General features: G+C 41.6%; 1 protein-coding gene across 1 annotated transcript in view; it reads left to right on the top strand.

The window, feature by feature from the left end:
* Nucleotides 1-11,313: 11,313 nt before the first annotated feature.
* The window catches only part of galnt9 (polypeptide N-acetylgalactosaminyltransferase 9), a 60,400-nt gene continuing 54,648 nt past the window's right edge, over nt 11,314-17,065 (top strand). Inside the window, exon 1 of the mRNA XM_062544032.1 lies at nt 11,314-12,317. Coding sequence (XP_062400016.1) covers nt 12,074-12,317 — 244 coding nt within the window. The 5' untranslated portion in view covers nt 11,314-12,073. The remainder of the gene's footprint in view (nt 12,318-17,065) is intronic.

Below are 17,065 nucleotides of genomic sequence, written 5' to 3'. Positions count from 1 at the left end.
TCTGGAAAAGGTTCAGTGAAATTAGTTTCAAATTGCATTGAACTCTTACCAAATCGTTTCAGAAGTGTTGCAGTCTTGTAAATTAAGCTTTGAAATGCAGTTGTATTACTCAGTTCCAAAGGAAACAGCGCCACGTATAGGCCTGGAATATGAAATAGCGTGTTGAGTCGTATTGAGATGGATCCGTTTGAACGCAAATGTTCTTGAAACGCTGCTAGGGAAAACGGAGGGGGCGGATCATTTTGGTATGTGTGGACATGGCCTTAATTCCGATAGGAACCTTCCTAAGCAAAAAAGACTCCAACACAATAACTAAAGATAAGAAACAAGACAAAAGACCCAAGACCCTCACACCAGTTGCTAAGCAATAAAACAACCTGCTTATACCACATGTAATACTTGAAATTAACAAAACTTTCCAATCACACCCACACCTGTTACAGTAGGGTCATAAGCCTTATTGGGCATGACAATAGAAAAACAAAAACCGACTCAAATTAAGTAAATAATGATAATGGCACGACATGTGAATTTGTCCTCCTTTTATAATTGACACAAACACAATGGATGTAGCCTAGGCCTACACAAATACAACATGACTTGTTTACTATCTAAAATGAATGTGTGTGATCTTTGTAGGTAACATCCTTGCGGTTGACATGCTCTTACAACTGTTCACTTTCTAATCAGCTTTCCATTTCTTAAACTGTAAACAAATTGTTGGTAGTTGTGTCAACCTTGACCTTGTCAGTCAGGGGACGTGTCTGTGTAAATTAAGTAGGATATGAGACATCTGCTGGCGGGTTACAGCTTTCCTATTCTTCTCTTCCATGCTGGTCTTGAACACGTAGTTCCCTCCCCCCCAGCTGAGGCAATGCTGTGCATAAACATGTTCAAACAAAAGGAAAGCCAGGCGTTTTTTTCCCCCCCGTACATTTTCTATTCAAGGAAGACAAGAAACAAGAATGAGTAAGTCGCTCCATTGGGTCAACACAAGCGAGCCATCATCGTGTTGTCTCATCCTGTTGCTGTCATCCAGCTCTCTGACAAGAGCTCATGTCACATCTCTTCAATATCTGAAAGGGTTCCTTATTTTGTTTTCAATATGCACATTTTATAAAAATGGAGGAAGAGTCCTTCACTGGTATAGGGGAGGTCACAGCAGTTAAATATGCCATTCCTTTCCTATAGTGTACACCAACCCTTTAAATGTCTTGTCTGTCAGAGCTTAGAGCCATGCAATCTGCATGGGAAGGTCTGCTGTATGCTACCATTGTACAGCAACCAATGTAGAACAGCATGCCCTATAAAAAAAATGTTGTCCTCGTGTTGACGCTTTTCATTCAGTGGTTTAGTTTCCAGAGAACATAGGAACTTCAGGCCTGAAGAGAACATTTTGTTAGACATGTATTAAAAAAAAGACTTTTCAAATTACAGAGCCGAAGTTTTTTTTTTGCTTTGCCAAGCAACATACACAGCTAAGCAGCTACTTTGTTGTTACATAAGACGGTAATCAAAAGATGAGAGTGGTGCCTATCTTCCCAGTCCATTGAATGCATGAATAAATACAAAGCTTACTCATTCAACCGTTAAATTAAAAAAATGTTTTGTTCCCTTGAAATGCGCTGATCATGGAATTCATATAATTCAGCGACCACAACAAGCAGGTATTCTAAAGTCTATCAAGATATTTTTTGGAAAGTGTCATCAAAACCCGGGAAACAAGATCATGTATTTTGAGAAAGCGCTTGCTCGTAATAATTACCTCTGTTTGGTTTTCAGAATGAAACCAAGGAAGTATAAAGAAAGATGAGAGGAGAGGAGCCAGACAGTCATTAATCTTAAATGCAGGAGTCAACCTTCTATTGACTTTACAACCACTGCACACAAAATCAAAGACTCTTTGGAAAACTGAGCAAGCAAGCAGTACATAGTTTAGACAAATGTGCTGTCAAAGAATAGTTTCCTTAAGACCACTTGCTTACTTTGAATTTTCTAACCAAATGATTACAAGCGCCATCTTTGAGAATTTAAGTCAGAGGGCTTCAGGTATCTTCTCATCAGTCATTGTGATAATGCTCCTAGTATTTAGTTTTGCTTTGAATAAATAACATGCGACACAAATCTAATTACGCCATCTTTGCTCAGTCAACAAAAAGAGACAAAATCTTATTTCTCTTGCCTTGATGAGACTTTGAGATGTTGAGCAGATTTCATACCTTATCTTGATTGTAATCCCATTCATAGCACATCTCCTGAGAATGACATTCTTATCTAAAGGATCAAAGATTGTTAAAATGTATGCGCTATCTTGAGTATAAACAAAATGGTGCAATCAACTTAACACCTGCCAGCCAGAGAAATCATTGGAAACTATAGACATCTATATCATTAGGTAAAAACACTAATATAAAAACACTATACAATAACATTTCATTAGCATCGATGGAAGTCTATGACTCCTAAAGAAGCATACTCATTTGTATTGGGACACCACAAGATGCCATTCAATAGTACAGTATAAAAGTGGAAAAGTCTTGGATTTACATAGTTAATGAGAAAAGTGCTTAATTGGCCACAAAATGACTGCATGTAATAGGCAATCATACAGTCTAATAATGATAAGTGCCCAGCCAAGATTTAATGACACAGTGTTGCTACCTGCATCTAGAAAAATCCTCTCTCCTTCTCTCTCTCTCTCTCTCTCTCTCTCTCTCTCTCTCTCTCTTTCTCTTTTTCTCTCTCTCTCACACACAGAGACATTCACACAAAAACATCCTTTCTCTTCTCTCTCTCTTTCTCTCTCTCTTACTCACAAACACACACATACACACACACATTCACAGACATTCACACTAAAAAAATCCTCTCTCCTTCTCTCTTTCTCCATCTTTCTTTCTCCCACACTCACTCTCTCTCTCTCTCTCTCTCTCTCTCTCTCACACACACACACACACACAGACACACACACACACACACACACACACACACACACACACACACACACACACACACACCAGTGAGACATTCACACTCACTCACTCTCCACTCCCACCCCTTTTGCCTCTCCTTTCTCTCTAATCACTTGTAAAGGACCTCGGGGAGCGGAGGCACTCCAGAGAGGGGAGTGGTGGCAGCCTTATGTTCTCCGCTCACCCCTGGCCTGCTCCCTGGGCACCGGCGCACGGTGAGTCATCATCGCACTCCCTGGCAGCCCGCGGCCTGCCCCTGCCGCCTCCGAGAGCGCGGCACCCCTCCGCTCCGCGAGCTCGTAATTATTTTCTCTGGGAGAGAGCCTTTTCCACGGCTCTATCTTTAATTACCATCGCATACAGAGGGAGACTTTATCAGACAAAAGGAGAGACACCGTGCAGCACTTTGATGTTGGCTGCTCTCCTCTGCATCTTTTTCTTTTTTCCGAGTTTCTCATTTAAAAGCATTTTTGGGAAAAAAAAACTAAAAAAAGCAGAAAAAAACAGGAGCTTTAATATTTTCCTCTTAACTCCCAAGGCAAAGGCCGTGTTAGGTAAAGAAACTCTGTGCCATTGTGAAATGTGGATTTATTCTCTCATTGCTTTATTATTTCATTATTTAGAACGGATGTGGTGGGAGATTTTGTGCTAGGAGTTGGCCTGACACAGGATGTGTGTTTGCGTGTGTCCTTGTGTGAGTGAGTGTGTATGTGTGTCTGTGTGTGTGTGTGTGTGTGTGTGTGTGTGTGTGTGTGTGTGTGTGTGTGTGTGTGTGTGTGTGTGTGTGTGTGTGTGTGTGTGTGTGTGTGTGTATCTGTGTGTGTGTGTCTAGGGCTCCAGTAGTGGATTTCAGGCTGGCCATCTGTGCATCCTGATCCTCTGTGCTATGACTGAATCACACTCGCTCAGCTGAGGAAATGTGCGGCCAGATTCAAATGACAAAATGTCCTTGTGTGCTCTGTTTTTGTGTGTGTGAGGTGTGTGTGTGTGTGTGTGTGTGTGTGTGTGTGTTCGCATGTGTGCGTGTGTGTCTGTGTATATGTGTGAGTGAGAGTGTGTGTGTGTGTGTGTGTGTGTGTGAGTGTGTATGTGTGTTTTTGAGTACATGTAATAATTATACGTCTGCTTACATACGTGTGCATATATCAATTCATTTGTCCAAGCATGACTGTGTCTCTGGTGCTAACATCCGTGTCTGTGTCTGTGTCTCTCTGCTCGCATGCATCTTTGAGTGTGTGTGTGTGTGTGTGTGTGTGTGTTTGTGTGTGTGTGTGTGTGTGCGTTTGCATGTGTATCTGTCATCCTGTTATCACATGTTGGCTCTCTTTGATGGCACCGACAAAGGCAGCTGGTCCGTAGAGGGGTCCAGATGGGCGCGGAGCAGCCCTGATACCCCAGCCAAGCCTTTTCTCCAGCGAGACCTTGGCCAGGTGCAGCTTTCATTAACTCTTATCTGCGGCGCTGGGGCCTGGATGACTGTATCTGTGATCATCTGTGTACCGAGGAGCTCCACTCCTTCCTCCTTAATCACATGTCAGTGCGAGTCAGCCATTACAGTGGCACAATTAGCATAATCCACTTTCTCTGGCGCCGCGGAGAACGTGCTGTGTTTGATTTGCACTCCATTTCGCCCCTCACAATGAATAGTCAATCAAGTCGCTTTATACACGTACTGTACACGTACACCCGTGCACCGGCATGGTCCTCAGTTGCGGTCTACTGCAAGGAGTGTCCATGTGTATACTTGATCTAAGTACAAATTGTTCCTTCGTTGTATCAACTGGAGGTAACGCTGCACCTGGTTGCCCCTACGATATATTTTTCATGTGAGGGTTGAGTGCTGAGTTTGACACATCATGAAATTCACAAGTGGAAGGCTGTGAAAAAAAAAAGCCTGCTGCATCCGGTCTCATTGTCAGCCTTAATATCCGGATATGCGGTGACTGCAAGTGAGGAAAAATGATCTCAGACTAAGTGTTCACAGTCGGTTCACGCAGGGATTTAAAACAACAATCTATCAGACATAATGACTGTTAATGTGGATGGCTCATTTTTCCCCCCTCTGATTAGACTTTTTGATGCACTGATTCATTCCCTTGGCGGCCTGTTTCATTATTCTTTCTAATTACCTGCACCGATTCACCCATCTTATTGGGCTGCGCTGGTGAAACGTAATTGCCTCCGCCATAAATCAAGAAACATTCGAGAACTCTCAAGAGTTTTTCAGTCCATTGCATAAACACATTGTGTGCAGGTTATGTTGGTATTGATAAGTAGACTCATTAGTTTTGATTTATTTGTATTTATTTTACATGTGACTGTCATACAAGCGGCATGAAGGATATCTGCATTCTGGTGAAATGACAAATAAAAAATCCCTCTTCTCCCGTGCCAAAAACAGTGTTTGACAAACACGATTATTCTCTGCTGGTTGTTTACTCCGAATATTCAAATGAGGTCCCAGGGAAGAGGGGCAGAATATAAGGGCTATGTGTTTGTATGGAGAGTTACCTAAACCACAGAGGCGGAGACATCAGGATGGACTGATCATGGGCTATCCCCAGGAGACCAGATTAAACCCCGGAAATCAAAAGGTGGTGGCTCTCGAGTCACGGTGGATGCTGGGTATTGATGGTCTTTACTAGTTGCACGGCTCTTGCAATGCACATGGATGCTGTGAGATGAAAAGAACCAGACAAAGGCAGACAGAGGGGTTGTGATTTTTTTCTTTCTTTCTTTCTTTTTTAGCTGATGGCAGGCAGATAAGGTATAATTTCAGCTCTGACAGAGACACATCGGCAAGTTAATATCAAGGCAAGTAATACTGTCCTATAGATAGACCTGAATATAATAATTTCCCCTTCAGTTCTGCTTGAGAGCCAAGAAAATAACACAAATATGAATAAATGACAAGTGTGGAATGACAAGTCAACCGTCACGCTAATTTCATCATTTTTTTGATGAAATTTCAGTTGCGATAAGATTGAAGAGATACCAGCAATACCAGAGGGCTCTGCTGTTGTATGTGTGCTTTTTTACATCCAAAGGGAGGCAACAAAGATGCCCGGTGATGATGGACAAAAAAAGCTATTTTTGTCCTTTTCAAAGTGACCTCAATTACACCTGGGGCACATGATTTAGCAAAACAACAGAGCAGCCATCTCTGATCATGTGCTGAATGGCTTTTGTTTTTCTGTATCCCGGAGACCTCCATGTCCCTGGCAATTGATCTGCGTCAGTATAATCTGGCTCTTTCTCCTTAGATTCACCTACAGTGTTGGGATGTATCACAATGACGGATGCCTTAATTTCAGCACTCGCAGAACTACTGCAATTATAGTTTTTTAAAAGAGGGTGTGAAGCAAGTTGCTTATATGAAAATGCATTTCTTTCCACCATTCCACCGGTCATTATCTCCAATGTCATACTATATCATTTGGTTAACATGATTTTTTTCCATCTTACAATCCCATTTCACAAATCATCTACCTTTTGAAGTCCAAGGTCGGTATTCAGGCTTACAGTACATTGCTGTAGAATTGTATTCATCCATAGGTTTGGATCTGTGAGCCAGAGAGAGAGCAAAAAGAATGACCCGTTAGTTCTTACCTATATCGGTCATTTCAGCAAATTAATCTGTCACAAAAGACCTATTTTGATTTATTGAAATGCATCTTTTATTTTATACCAGCATGTCTTAGTGCCTGTCTGATGGCTCATTAGACAGCCCTAAACCTTTAGAACCTTAACGACCTTGAGAAGTGCTGTGACCTTTCGCGTTGCTTTGAATGAGCAGCTACCAGAGTAGTGCTGCAAGCCTTTGTCTCTCACAAGGTCGTGCTCCAGGAGTGGTCAGCAGCTTTGACAGCTAAGGAGGGATCCCATCTTAATCACTCAGCTCCCTCCTGTCCCACCTGTCCATCATTGTGGCCACCTTTGACCTTGACTGGCCAAACCTGCTGCCAGGTGTTTTAGTTCCACAGTTCCGCTATACAGTCAGTGTTCTTACTCTTACTGTGTAGTGCTATTTTGCTGTCCACTTACACTAGTAGTACTGTATAATGGACACATTGTGTATAAACCGCAAGACAGTGTTTAATGCAAATGAAAAAATAATAATAATACATTGACCGCATCCGTGTATTAGCCACAGAGCCCAATCTCCCAATGAGTCAGAATCAAATCGTGCTTTGAATGAAGAAAAGTAATGCATTCCTATAATAGCCCACCTCTGTGTATTAACCTCATAGCTGAAGAAATCTTGCAAAATCAATATATAAACCTCAGTTAATAGGTGGGAAATTAAGATTACATTTTGAACTGTTAGTGAGCTATCCACAACAGCTGCCTCTGCCACTTCGGCTGTCCTACTGGGCCTACATTCTCTCCTTTCTGCTGAGGGTTTAATGAATTCAGACCGCTACAATATCATCACCTTTGCGTCAGGCAAATGCAAACTGCAAACACTGCAGCCACATCTGTTCTTGGTAATGCAGCCTTTGAAGAAAAGGTCAGAAATAAGCCACGTGCGTGTGCTGTAGGTCAAACTAGTCACCAAGGGGAAGGAGGATGTAATGGCTGAATACAAACACTCACCAGCGTAGCATTCTGAGCACCTTGCAGAATTCACACATTTTTGAGAGGGTGTGACATTTTTGAGAGGGCATTTTTTTTTCATCCCCCCAATGCATCTTGATCAAAAATAGATGACCGTTTATGTTCCTCTTGATGTCTGTAGGGGTGCGAGCTGACAAGCCCAATCTAATCTATAGTGGCAGATCTCTTATGGGGATGTGCAGTGGAATTGGACTCCAGCTGGGGGAAAAGAAGCTGAGGTCCAAAGACATGGAAGGGCCCCCCCCCTCATAAGAATGATAACGCGTTTTGATGAATATCTCATTAATTACCTGCCACATTGAATCCACCAAGCAGAATTGAAGCAGTTATGCAGAAACACATTGGCTCTATTCAGCAACCCCCCGCCCTACATTACCTCACTCCTCACAACCGCCTCCCCCCTGACTCACACATGCCTGCAAGGCCATGTAGTGTGAGACTGTGGGGCTGCATAACTAAAGGTGCGTCTGGCTGCCCTCCAGGCAAATACTGCTAAAAGGCACGAAAGTTACGAATCTTGGCCTGGCTCTGCCTGGGTTGTGTGCGATGAATGCCTATACACAGAGACGATGTCAAAGAGGCTTAGCCTCAGGGAGTTATTTGTCAAATCCGGGTGCATTACGGCCGTAACAAGGCCCCGGCCGTTGTTGTGGCTGCTGCTGTTGTTGTCAGTGAGATTGGTCAGCAGTAATGCCACAAATGAAGGGACATTCATAGAGTATCTGCTCAGTTGAGTGATAACAGCAGTTATGGCCACCTAAGCCCTGAAGGCTTCATCTTAGTCCCAGTGCGGCAATTTACAAACATCCTCTCTTTCTCCAAACTCAGTGCCATATTGATGTGTTTTGTTTATTTGCAGTGAAGGAAATGGGAGTTAAAAGACAGAAGTTGAATGTGCAATAATGTACACAGGCCCATCTGTTTTGAGGAGGCACGCTGACCAAACATATCCGCATCTTTTCTGTAATGTGATTCCCATTCAGCGGGATGCCTAATTAAAGCTTGCAGATAAAGCCAATTATTTCCAAGCTGCTTGTCATGCAAAGCATCAGAACACACAAAAAAAGAGAGACCATGCTCAAAATTCAAACTGCAAACTACAGGAGAGACATAGGATCCAAGGGTGATGATCATTCGGTATGTTTGCTGGGTGGGGGGTGGTTGGGGAGGGGGAGGGCTGGCTAGAATGTTGTTGAGAGGCACCTAAACACATATGGAGGTTATTTCAGGTCCCTATCAAGAATGTGTATAACAACTCAATTAATTAATGTTTTCAACATTTCAACGTTTTAAAATGCATTGCATTACAGTCACACAGGAAGATCCTTGTGCAAAGCGATTTTGGCATTTTAGCACTTTAGTCAGCCACTTTACGTCCACATTTTTGTATTCTTTTTCTGAACCTTTTGGGCACCAATTTGCAGTATTTTTAAATCATCTCCATTCCTTCAGATGACTATGTTATTATCGTCTCAGACTTTTTCAAATGGATGGCATGAAATAAAATAAAAAATCACATTTTGACACCTAACTAGATGGCCTGGAACGCTGAGCGTGAAAGCTTCACATTGTGGTGGCTTTAGGGTGAAATATCAATGTGAGCTTTATGTAGTCTGTTTGTGATTTACCCCCATCTTTTTGTGTGTGATTTTTGTGGATGGTGTAAGGCCACATTAAAGTATAAGAAGACACAGTAGCAAATTGTCAACCCTTTAAAGCCTACAGGTAGTGATCTTGTCTGAGACTATATGGCTGTAGTCAATATAACTCATAAACTCAAACAGGTATACAAAGCACAATGTTGGTCACGTTAAAGCAAAATTGTGTTCATCGAATAGTGTCCAGTAGTTTAGAAGTGGAATAGTTTAGAATCATTTTTAGTAGATATAGAAGAATTTTAGCAGTTCCTGCTTGCACATAACTAGGCATTGTGTATTACATGTTTTACTTTGAGTCGATGTTATAGTGATGTTCTGTGTATTTCTCAACAATCATTTTCCAGTCATTTTCCACCTATATAAAACCCCCATGTCGATATTCACCAATGACACTGATGATAACTAATTATTTGCTAATAGATAATAACAATTAAAAAATCCAAACACACAGCAAAAAAACAAGTCAATATTCGTGAAGATGTGTGGATTTGCTGCATTAGCAACTTGTGCTAGGCCAGGGTCATGCATTTACAGTTCTGGAAGCTTTCCCATCCGCCACACGTGTGTGTGCATTCAAATGAGCTTGGCTTTCTGCAAATAAATAAATAAATAAATATGTGGCACAACCAGAGCAAGGCCTAGTCGACAGCAGTGGCACAGTACTCTACAGAGAGCCAGGACTGACATTTTGGGAGAAAACACCTATATGATTACCACTGTTGCTCTTGCCACCCTACTCTTGCTACTGCTTAAAATGCTGAATGTCACCAGGGGGAAAAAATGAAGCGTAAAATACATTCATGAGACTGTCATTCTCTGTATTTCTGTCGCTGCTGATGACTCTTCGAGTACAAATTGCCAGTACCACTGAGGGTTTCATTTCATACGTATATGGTAGGTCTGGTGTACTTGGAATGACAATGATTTTTGATGATGCCATTTAATTTGTTCTCCTGGAATCTGTGTAATCATCTGCCTGAACTGTACAGTCATATAATAGGCCTTTCTGAGAATCATCTGGCATCGTTTGGGAATACAAGGGATGCGGAAATTATATGTTTGTTTGTGTGCCTGACATATGAGCATTTATATGCTGGGATGTTAATCACCTTTATATGATTAATCTCAGTAATGAGTAGAAAGCCATATATGGCTTACATTATTTACAGTAAAGCCATAATTGGATTTGTCTTCTATACATCTTTATGGGTATGGCTGTGCAGTTTATGGAATTATTTCAAGGAAGGGTCCTTGGCTTGCCCTTGTGAAAGACTGCTAAAAGCCCTTGGTGATGGGTTCTTACAACAATTTGCAGTAAATATCTGTGTGTGTGTGTGTGTGTGTGTGTGTGTGTGTGTGTGTGTGTGTGTGTGTGTGTGTGTGTGTGTGTGTGTGTGTGTGTGTGTGTGTGTGTTTGTGTGTGTGTGTGTGTGTGTGTGTGTGTGTGTGTGTGTGTGTGTGTGTGTGTGTGTGTGTGTGTGTGTGTGTGTGTGTGTGTGTGTGTGTCTGGGACATAGGAACATATAGACACAAGGGACATATTGGTCTGCAATGAACTCTGACAGGGTAAAGTAAAACATATTTAATTATAGCAGATGGACCACCCTTGTACATGGAAGTACAAAAACAATGGGCATGTTTCAATTGGTCAGCACTGAAATGGGCTCAAACACTGGACAGTAGGACAGAAAGCCAATTATGAGCAATCCGGTGAGGTATAGAGAGTTACACAACCCCACAAATGTCAATTTAACCCACTGACCTTAATCGTTTTATAACACATACATTATGCACGTATCCAAATATCACTGATTTCATTTCCCCTTCATTGCGACTTAAGCAATATGTTGCAAAAATAACCCCTTATGTTCTTCCCTCTTATCCACAAAACATGTCATTGAATATTTATGAATGTACCTCACAACGTCAGAGCACACAGAAAGAGAAAGAGCGAGCGAGAAAGAGAGAGAGCGAGTGAACGAGAGAGAGAGGGAGAGAGAAGGAGAGAGAGAGACGGGTGGGATGAGGAAAAGCATGCGAGCTAGCCAAAGAGGAAGGTTTTCTTGTTCACCCTGCAGAAAGCGCCGCGGATACGGCTGCCATCTGACTGAACATTCGCTTGTTTGTTTTCCAGTCCACTTTTGTCCAACGTTCGAGACCGGCCATACGGTGTGATGCTCGACAATGTCCAGGTCCATTCCGTGCTATCGACACGATTGAGCCACATTTCGATGCATATGTGAAGCTTGTTCAGTACGACCAGACGCCTTTGAGGGAGGAATGTCACAGCTGCACAAGGGATGCTCTGCAAGTAGACTGTATCTGCTTAGAATGGTCTGACAACGAGTGTTTGCAATCGAGCTGATGTGTGTAAAATACGGAGAGACCATCTCTGTCCTAAATTTGGAGGATCTGCGAGGATTTCGGGCTGAGGTGCAACATCGCGGGGCATTTGTGTATTTTGACCGACTGTAGCTCTCTCCGATTAGAAGAGTCAGAGCTCTAAATGCGATCATGAGGTTTCTAAAAGACATCTAGCATAAAGTCCGATGTATGTACTATACTATTATCAATACTACAACATTGGACAACAGAAGAGAGCTTCGCTGCATATGAAAAATTCGGCGCCTTAATGTCAACACAACCCCTGCCTCCGACCATCCGACCATCCCAAAAGTGTGGTGCTGAAAGGATAGCTCACGTCGTTTCGGGATCCGACTGATATCAGCCGAGACCTTTGTTACTTGTATTCACAGGACAGCTGTTTCTCTGAATGGATTATTGTTTGATTTGACTGCGTCAGCCTGGCTGCTATCGGGGGCTCATATGGCTGTGGCACGCAAAATCAAAACTTTGCTGACGGTTAACATTTTGGTGTTTGTTGGTATCATATTGTTCTCCGTCTACTGCAGGATCCAAGACCGATCCGAAGAGCTCGTCCAAGTCGGGCGAATTTCGGAGCAAAGGTTAAGGACCAGGAATGGCAAAGTTGTTACGAACTTGGTGGACAGACAGTCTATCATACAAAGACTCGAGAGACTTGAAGACGTGGTGTACAATCAATTAAATGGTAAGAATCGTTCAATTTTGTACATATCTAACCACAAACATGTTTTGTATATAGCCTACACGTGACAGTTGGATAAGGAATGAAAATGAAATATTTTGTGAGGAATACCCAGTACGTCTACCATCTAACCGCATTTCAGTTGCACATTTTAGACTTTATAGCATCATGTATTTTTGTTTCCACTTCATTGGGAACCTCTATTCTTCTGAGTGTGTTTATGCATAACTTAATCAGACAAGTCAATTCATGAACAGTCTGAACGTGTAGCGCTGCCCTTTAAAGGTTAAGGCATCAGATACAACACATCACAGAAGATGGTTATCATTATGTCATTTACTACATTTTCCCTGAGGGACAGCAACTGTATTTTCATTAGTGTCAGTTGCAGATTCATTGCAGATGCATTGACAGATCACTTCCATGCATTCATTCTGACATTCATTACTTCAGTTCATAAGTACAGCCATGTAGTCCTTGTAAAATCACTTTACAGTGTAGAAGTATGATATAGACTCTATCAAATATTAATTTCCCCCCAACACTATCAAAATGGTAAGTGTCAGTGTTTTTAACATGCAGCACTGCAAAGTTCAAGCTGTGCTATTTTAAGTGGTCCAGATGTTGGCCTATTGGGGCAGTTAAGGTTATATCAATATGTGATTTTTATGTTAATGTTGTCGATGCTCCGGGAGCCTAAGTGAAATTATTCAGGGATCCTGACTTGACGGGCAGTCGGGCAGTCGGCTCCTGTTCGCTGGCTCTCTCTCATCTCAGAGTGGTCAAGGGCAGGTTGCTGGAGGGCTGGCGAGAGCACGCTCTCCTCAGTGTTTTTATTTGATCTTATTATTATTCTGCAGGACCGGCATCATTTGTATATGAAGGAGGTCACTCTGTCAGTTTGAATTATCCCTTTCGTTTGGAAAAGAGCCAGGAGGCACTGCCTCACAAAAAAAAAGAAAGAAAAAAAAAAAAACCCTCTCTAATGCATCCACTCACCCTGAGAGCTTTCAAGCTTTGGGAGCGCCTCTGCACATATCCCCCTGAAGGACTAAAGTTTAGAGAATTAATTTAGCTGTCACCAACCAGTACTTTGCTTATTCCACACACACACACACACACACACACACACACACACACACACACACACACACACACACGAGCGCACACACACACACACACACACACACACACACACACACACACACACACACACACACACACACACACACACACACAGCTATTTGTAAACCTACCTATGTACTGTTGAACGGCGCACGAAGTGTTAATGGCATTGTGTTGTATAGGAGCTGCATTATCCATTTCATATAATAAGCCATACAGTAGATGACTCAAATGTCAGTGACACTTTCTATGAACCCAGTATTCATAAAGCTTTCTAAATACTGTTATAAGGGGTAATACACCATTCATAAAGCTTCATAATGATTGGTATAAGTATATGATTATTTATACATGGTTGTAATGGCATGGTTATGTCGTTATGAAGCATTATGAATACCATTTGAACCTTATGAACTCTTTCTGAATGTTTATAATACTTCATAGGCACTGAGTTTAAGTAAAGTGGTACTTTGTGTACTTTTCAAATATTCTTTGCAAATCTAAGAAGAGGGGACTCTCTTGAGTTGTAAGCGACTGAAGCTGATAGCCCTAAAATAGAAGAAATAGAGGACTTTTACGTTTATTGGAACGTGTAATGGGTTACATAAATGTCAAATATATGTAAGAGATGGTAACAGCCCTTACATCAGACGCGGGGCTTGTGAGACCATTTCCTTGCTGAACAGTAAATGGCCACTTAAATGTGTTGTTCTGGAAGCTGTTTAAAACCACTGTGTTGACAGTTGCACACAGGAGCGTCAGTAGCGGAAACATCAGGTATTCTGTGTTCGTGCACAGACGTTTCAAAACTTTGAAAATGACGGAAAGATCAAGAAAGTTCTCACAAAAGATGCACATCATCTCTTTTTCCTTCCTGCATCAGCAGAATTGTGCTCGAGGATGTTTACAGTTCAGCACTAGACTCTCTATTTTTACTCTGCCCCCAAAAGTTGTTTCAATTAGCCAAACTTTTGCTAGATTATGTTCTAAGAGGCAAAGTATAGAGTTTTGGACTGAAGGCCTCTGACATCAAGTGCTTGCAAGACTGTGATTTGGACTTGAACATTACATAATATGAGAAACAGGATATTTGTTCTGTACTGAACACAATCGTGTGCCATAGGCCAAGTTGCACAGTCTGTCAGAGAGGCTTTGGTAAGAATGCTAGTTGCATGAAAAATTGGTAGAATTAACTACTGTGATGCATCACTGTCTTTGGCAGTGGTCAGCACTGTTTATTCAGCAAATCTACTATCTTGCAACTCAGCAATTGCTTTTACATGTAATCAGATCTTAAGAGTGAGCCTGGGCCGTTCCACATGTAGCCTACTGTAAGCTCCAAACTGGTTGAGGATAGGATCCTGTAAGGAAGTATATATATTATAAATATATATATATAAATTGTACAATACATAAGTACATGCATTCAGAGAGAACAGCTTGTCGTGTACTTCTCAACACACTGTACCGTACAATTCAAGGTGATTTCAATGTGAAGGGCACATAAGCACACCTCTTGTCCCCTGTGGCTGTCCAGCCTAAGTGCTATGTAGTTTGTGGTCATGGACGGACTATTCACCAAAAATAAATAAAAGCCATCACAGCTCAACAGCGACTTTTTCACCAAATGATGTCACAGCAGCACATTTGTGAGCTTTTGTCAGAACCAACGGGTGAAAGTGACCACGTCTCATTGACGCCATCTTGACAAACTACTATCATTCATCTTTATGAAGTGTTTCATGGTCATCTGTGATGGATGCATTCAGAAACCAGTGTGTCTCGACATGGCAAAATACCTAACAGCAACAATCACCACATATTTAGGGTGAAAATGATGACAATTGTACTCTGTTAAATCACAGTTGGTACTACAGTAGTCGACTCAAAACATGACATGCTACATAGAAGAAAATGCCAAAATAAATCCCAAGTTTTCATAGTTATTTCCCTGCAATTCATGATTTATGGACATGTCACATTTTAGCGTTTAAAACATCCACAAGGATTTGTATCTCTTCTCCATTTGAAAAATAGATCACCCTACCACATCGCAACATGAATATTTATAACGAAGCCCCATCAGCTTAGACATGCATATATTTATTTGCCTTTAAATCATTCAGAAAAATAGAGTGTATTTCAGTTAAAAGCTATAAAGTTCCAAATAAGACACAATTCGAAAGCTGGTACATAATGCATTTCCCCCCTAGGTAATTTATGTGCTTTTCACTGGTTGCTGTGTAAACTGGTTACACGGAAATATATATTTTTAAAGATTTTTTAAACAACACCTCAAGGTTATGCTCTAGGTCAAGACTCATTCATATCCAAACTGTGCAATTTTCAGTAGAATATACCGGTAGTAGGCTGATAGTAGGCCACTTATTAGATAACATGATAGTTTGGTGGTCAATTACTTGTTCAGGGAGGGACACTGGTATATAGTAGAGGTATAATCTGTTTCCATTTTCCTGTCCTGTGATTTCAGCTACCATATATCATATTTTACATACAGTAGGTGTTGATGTATTCCTGACCATGAGATGTACTTGCCTGGTCTAAACCTGCCTTCATACACTCTGGTCTATATTAAACTCATAAACTCACTAATTAGTGTGTGCAATGTGTGAACTGACAAATAAGTTGGTGGTTTATTATGACTAGACAAGGCCAAGCCATTTTAGAAGGGTCCCCCAAACTATAATATTCCTGTAACTGGAGAGTATCTATCAGTTGAAATGGCATGGCACAGGGCTTGTTTTCATAGGCAACACACACAAAAAAAGAATGTGTTCTGCTCAGATTTCCCCTGTGCCCTCGTTCTTGTCTACCATACAGTAATATATTACGAAAAGTTGATTAGGTTGACATAGCTATTCGTGTAGACAATAGATGCCACCTCTGCCAAGAGCAAAAAAGCATGGGTGTCGGAGAGTAGCGTGAATCATTTTGTGTTACGTGAGCGTGCATTGAAAAAAAGTGTTAATCTTCTCCGGGAGTAACGTGGCCAGGCGTCATGCCGTGAAGATGACTCCATCGGTCCTCAATTGCCATCATTAAATCACAGCCGCTGCCGCTGCCGCCTCCTCCACATCGAAACAGCCTGGTCTTTTGTCCAGCTAAAGAACAACAATCTTAAGTAAAATCCATCTGCATTCACAGAAGACGTTATTCTTACTGCGCCGTGTTTGTCTATGTTGGGCATGATGATGGCTTGGAGGTAATAATGCTAAGTGCTACTATCCACATTTTCATTGTCTTTCACATGATGCCCAGCATTTTCGCTGATAAATGACTTGCTGTAAATTCATGCACACCCAGTTCTTATGAAGCCACTACAAGCTATTACAGCAGTACATTGACTAGATTACACTGGGGTATAAGGTGCTTGTATTCGTGTCGGATTCAAGAAAGCTGAAATCATTGCATTCCCAGTATTCATAGATTCCAGTGTTGATGAAATATTGCAGCTTGCCAGCAAATAGGAATGCATTCATGTAATCTATCCATTTTCAGTGCCATTTTGGATGTGGCCTGCCTTATTGAGTTTGAGTCCATGAGAACACAAAACCACGACTCTCCATTGATAAATAAGGCTGCACAGGCATCTGTCCTTCGCCTAT

The sequence above is a fragment of the Sardina pilchardus genome, chromosome 8, assembly GCF_963854185.1.
Source record: "Sardina pilchardus chromosome 8, fSarPil1.1, whole genome shotgun sequence".
NCBI lineage: Eukaryota > Metazoa > Chordata > Actinopteri > Clupeiformes > Clupeidae > Sardina > Sardina pilchardus.
This window is presented reverse-complemented; position numbering and strand designations above follow the sequence as displayed.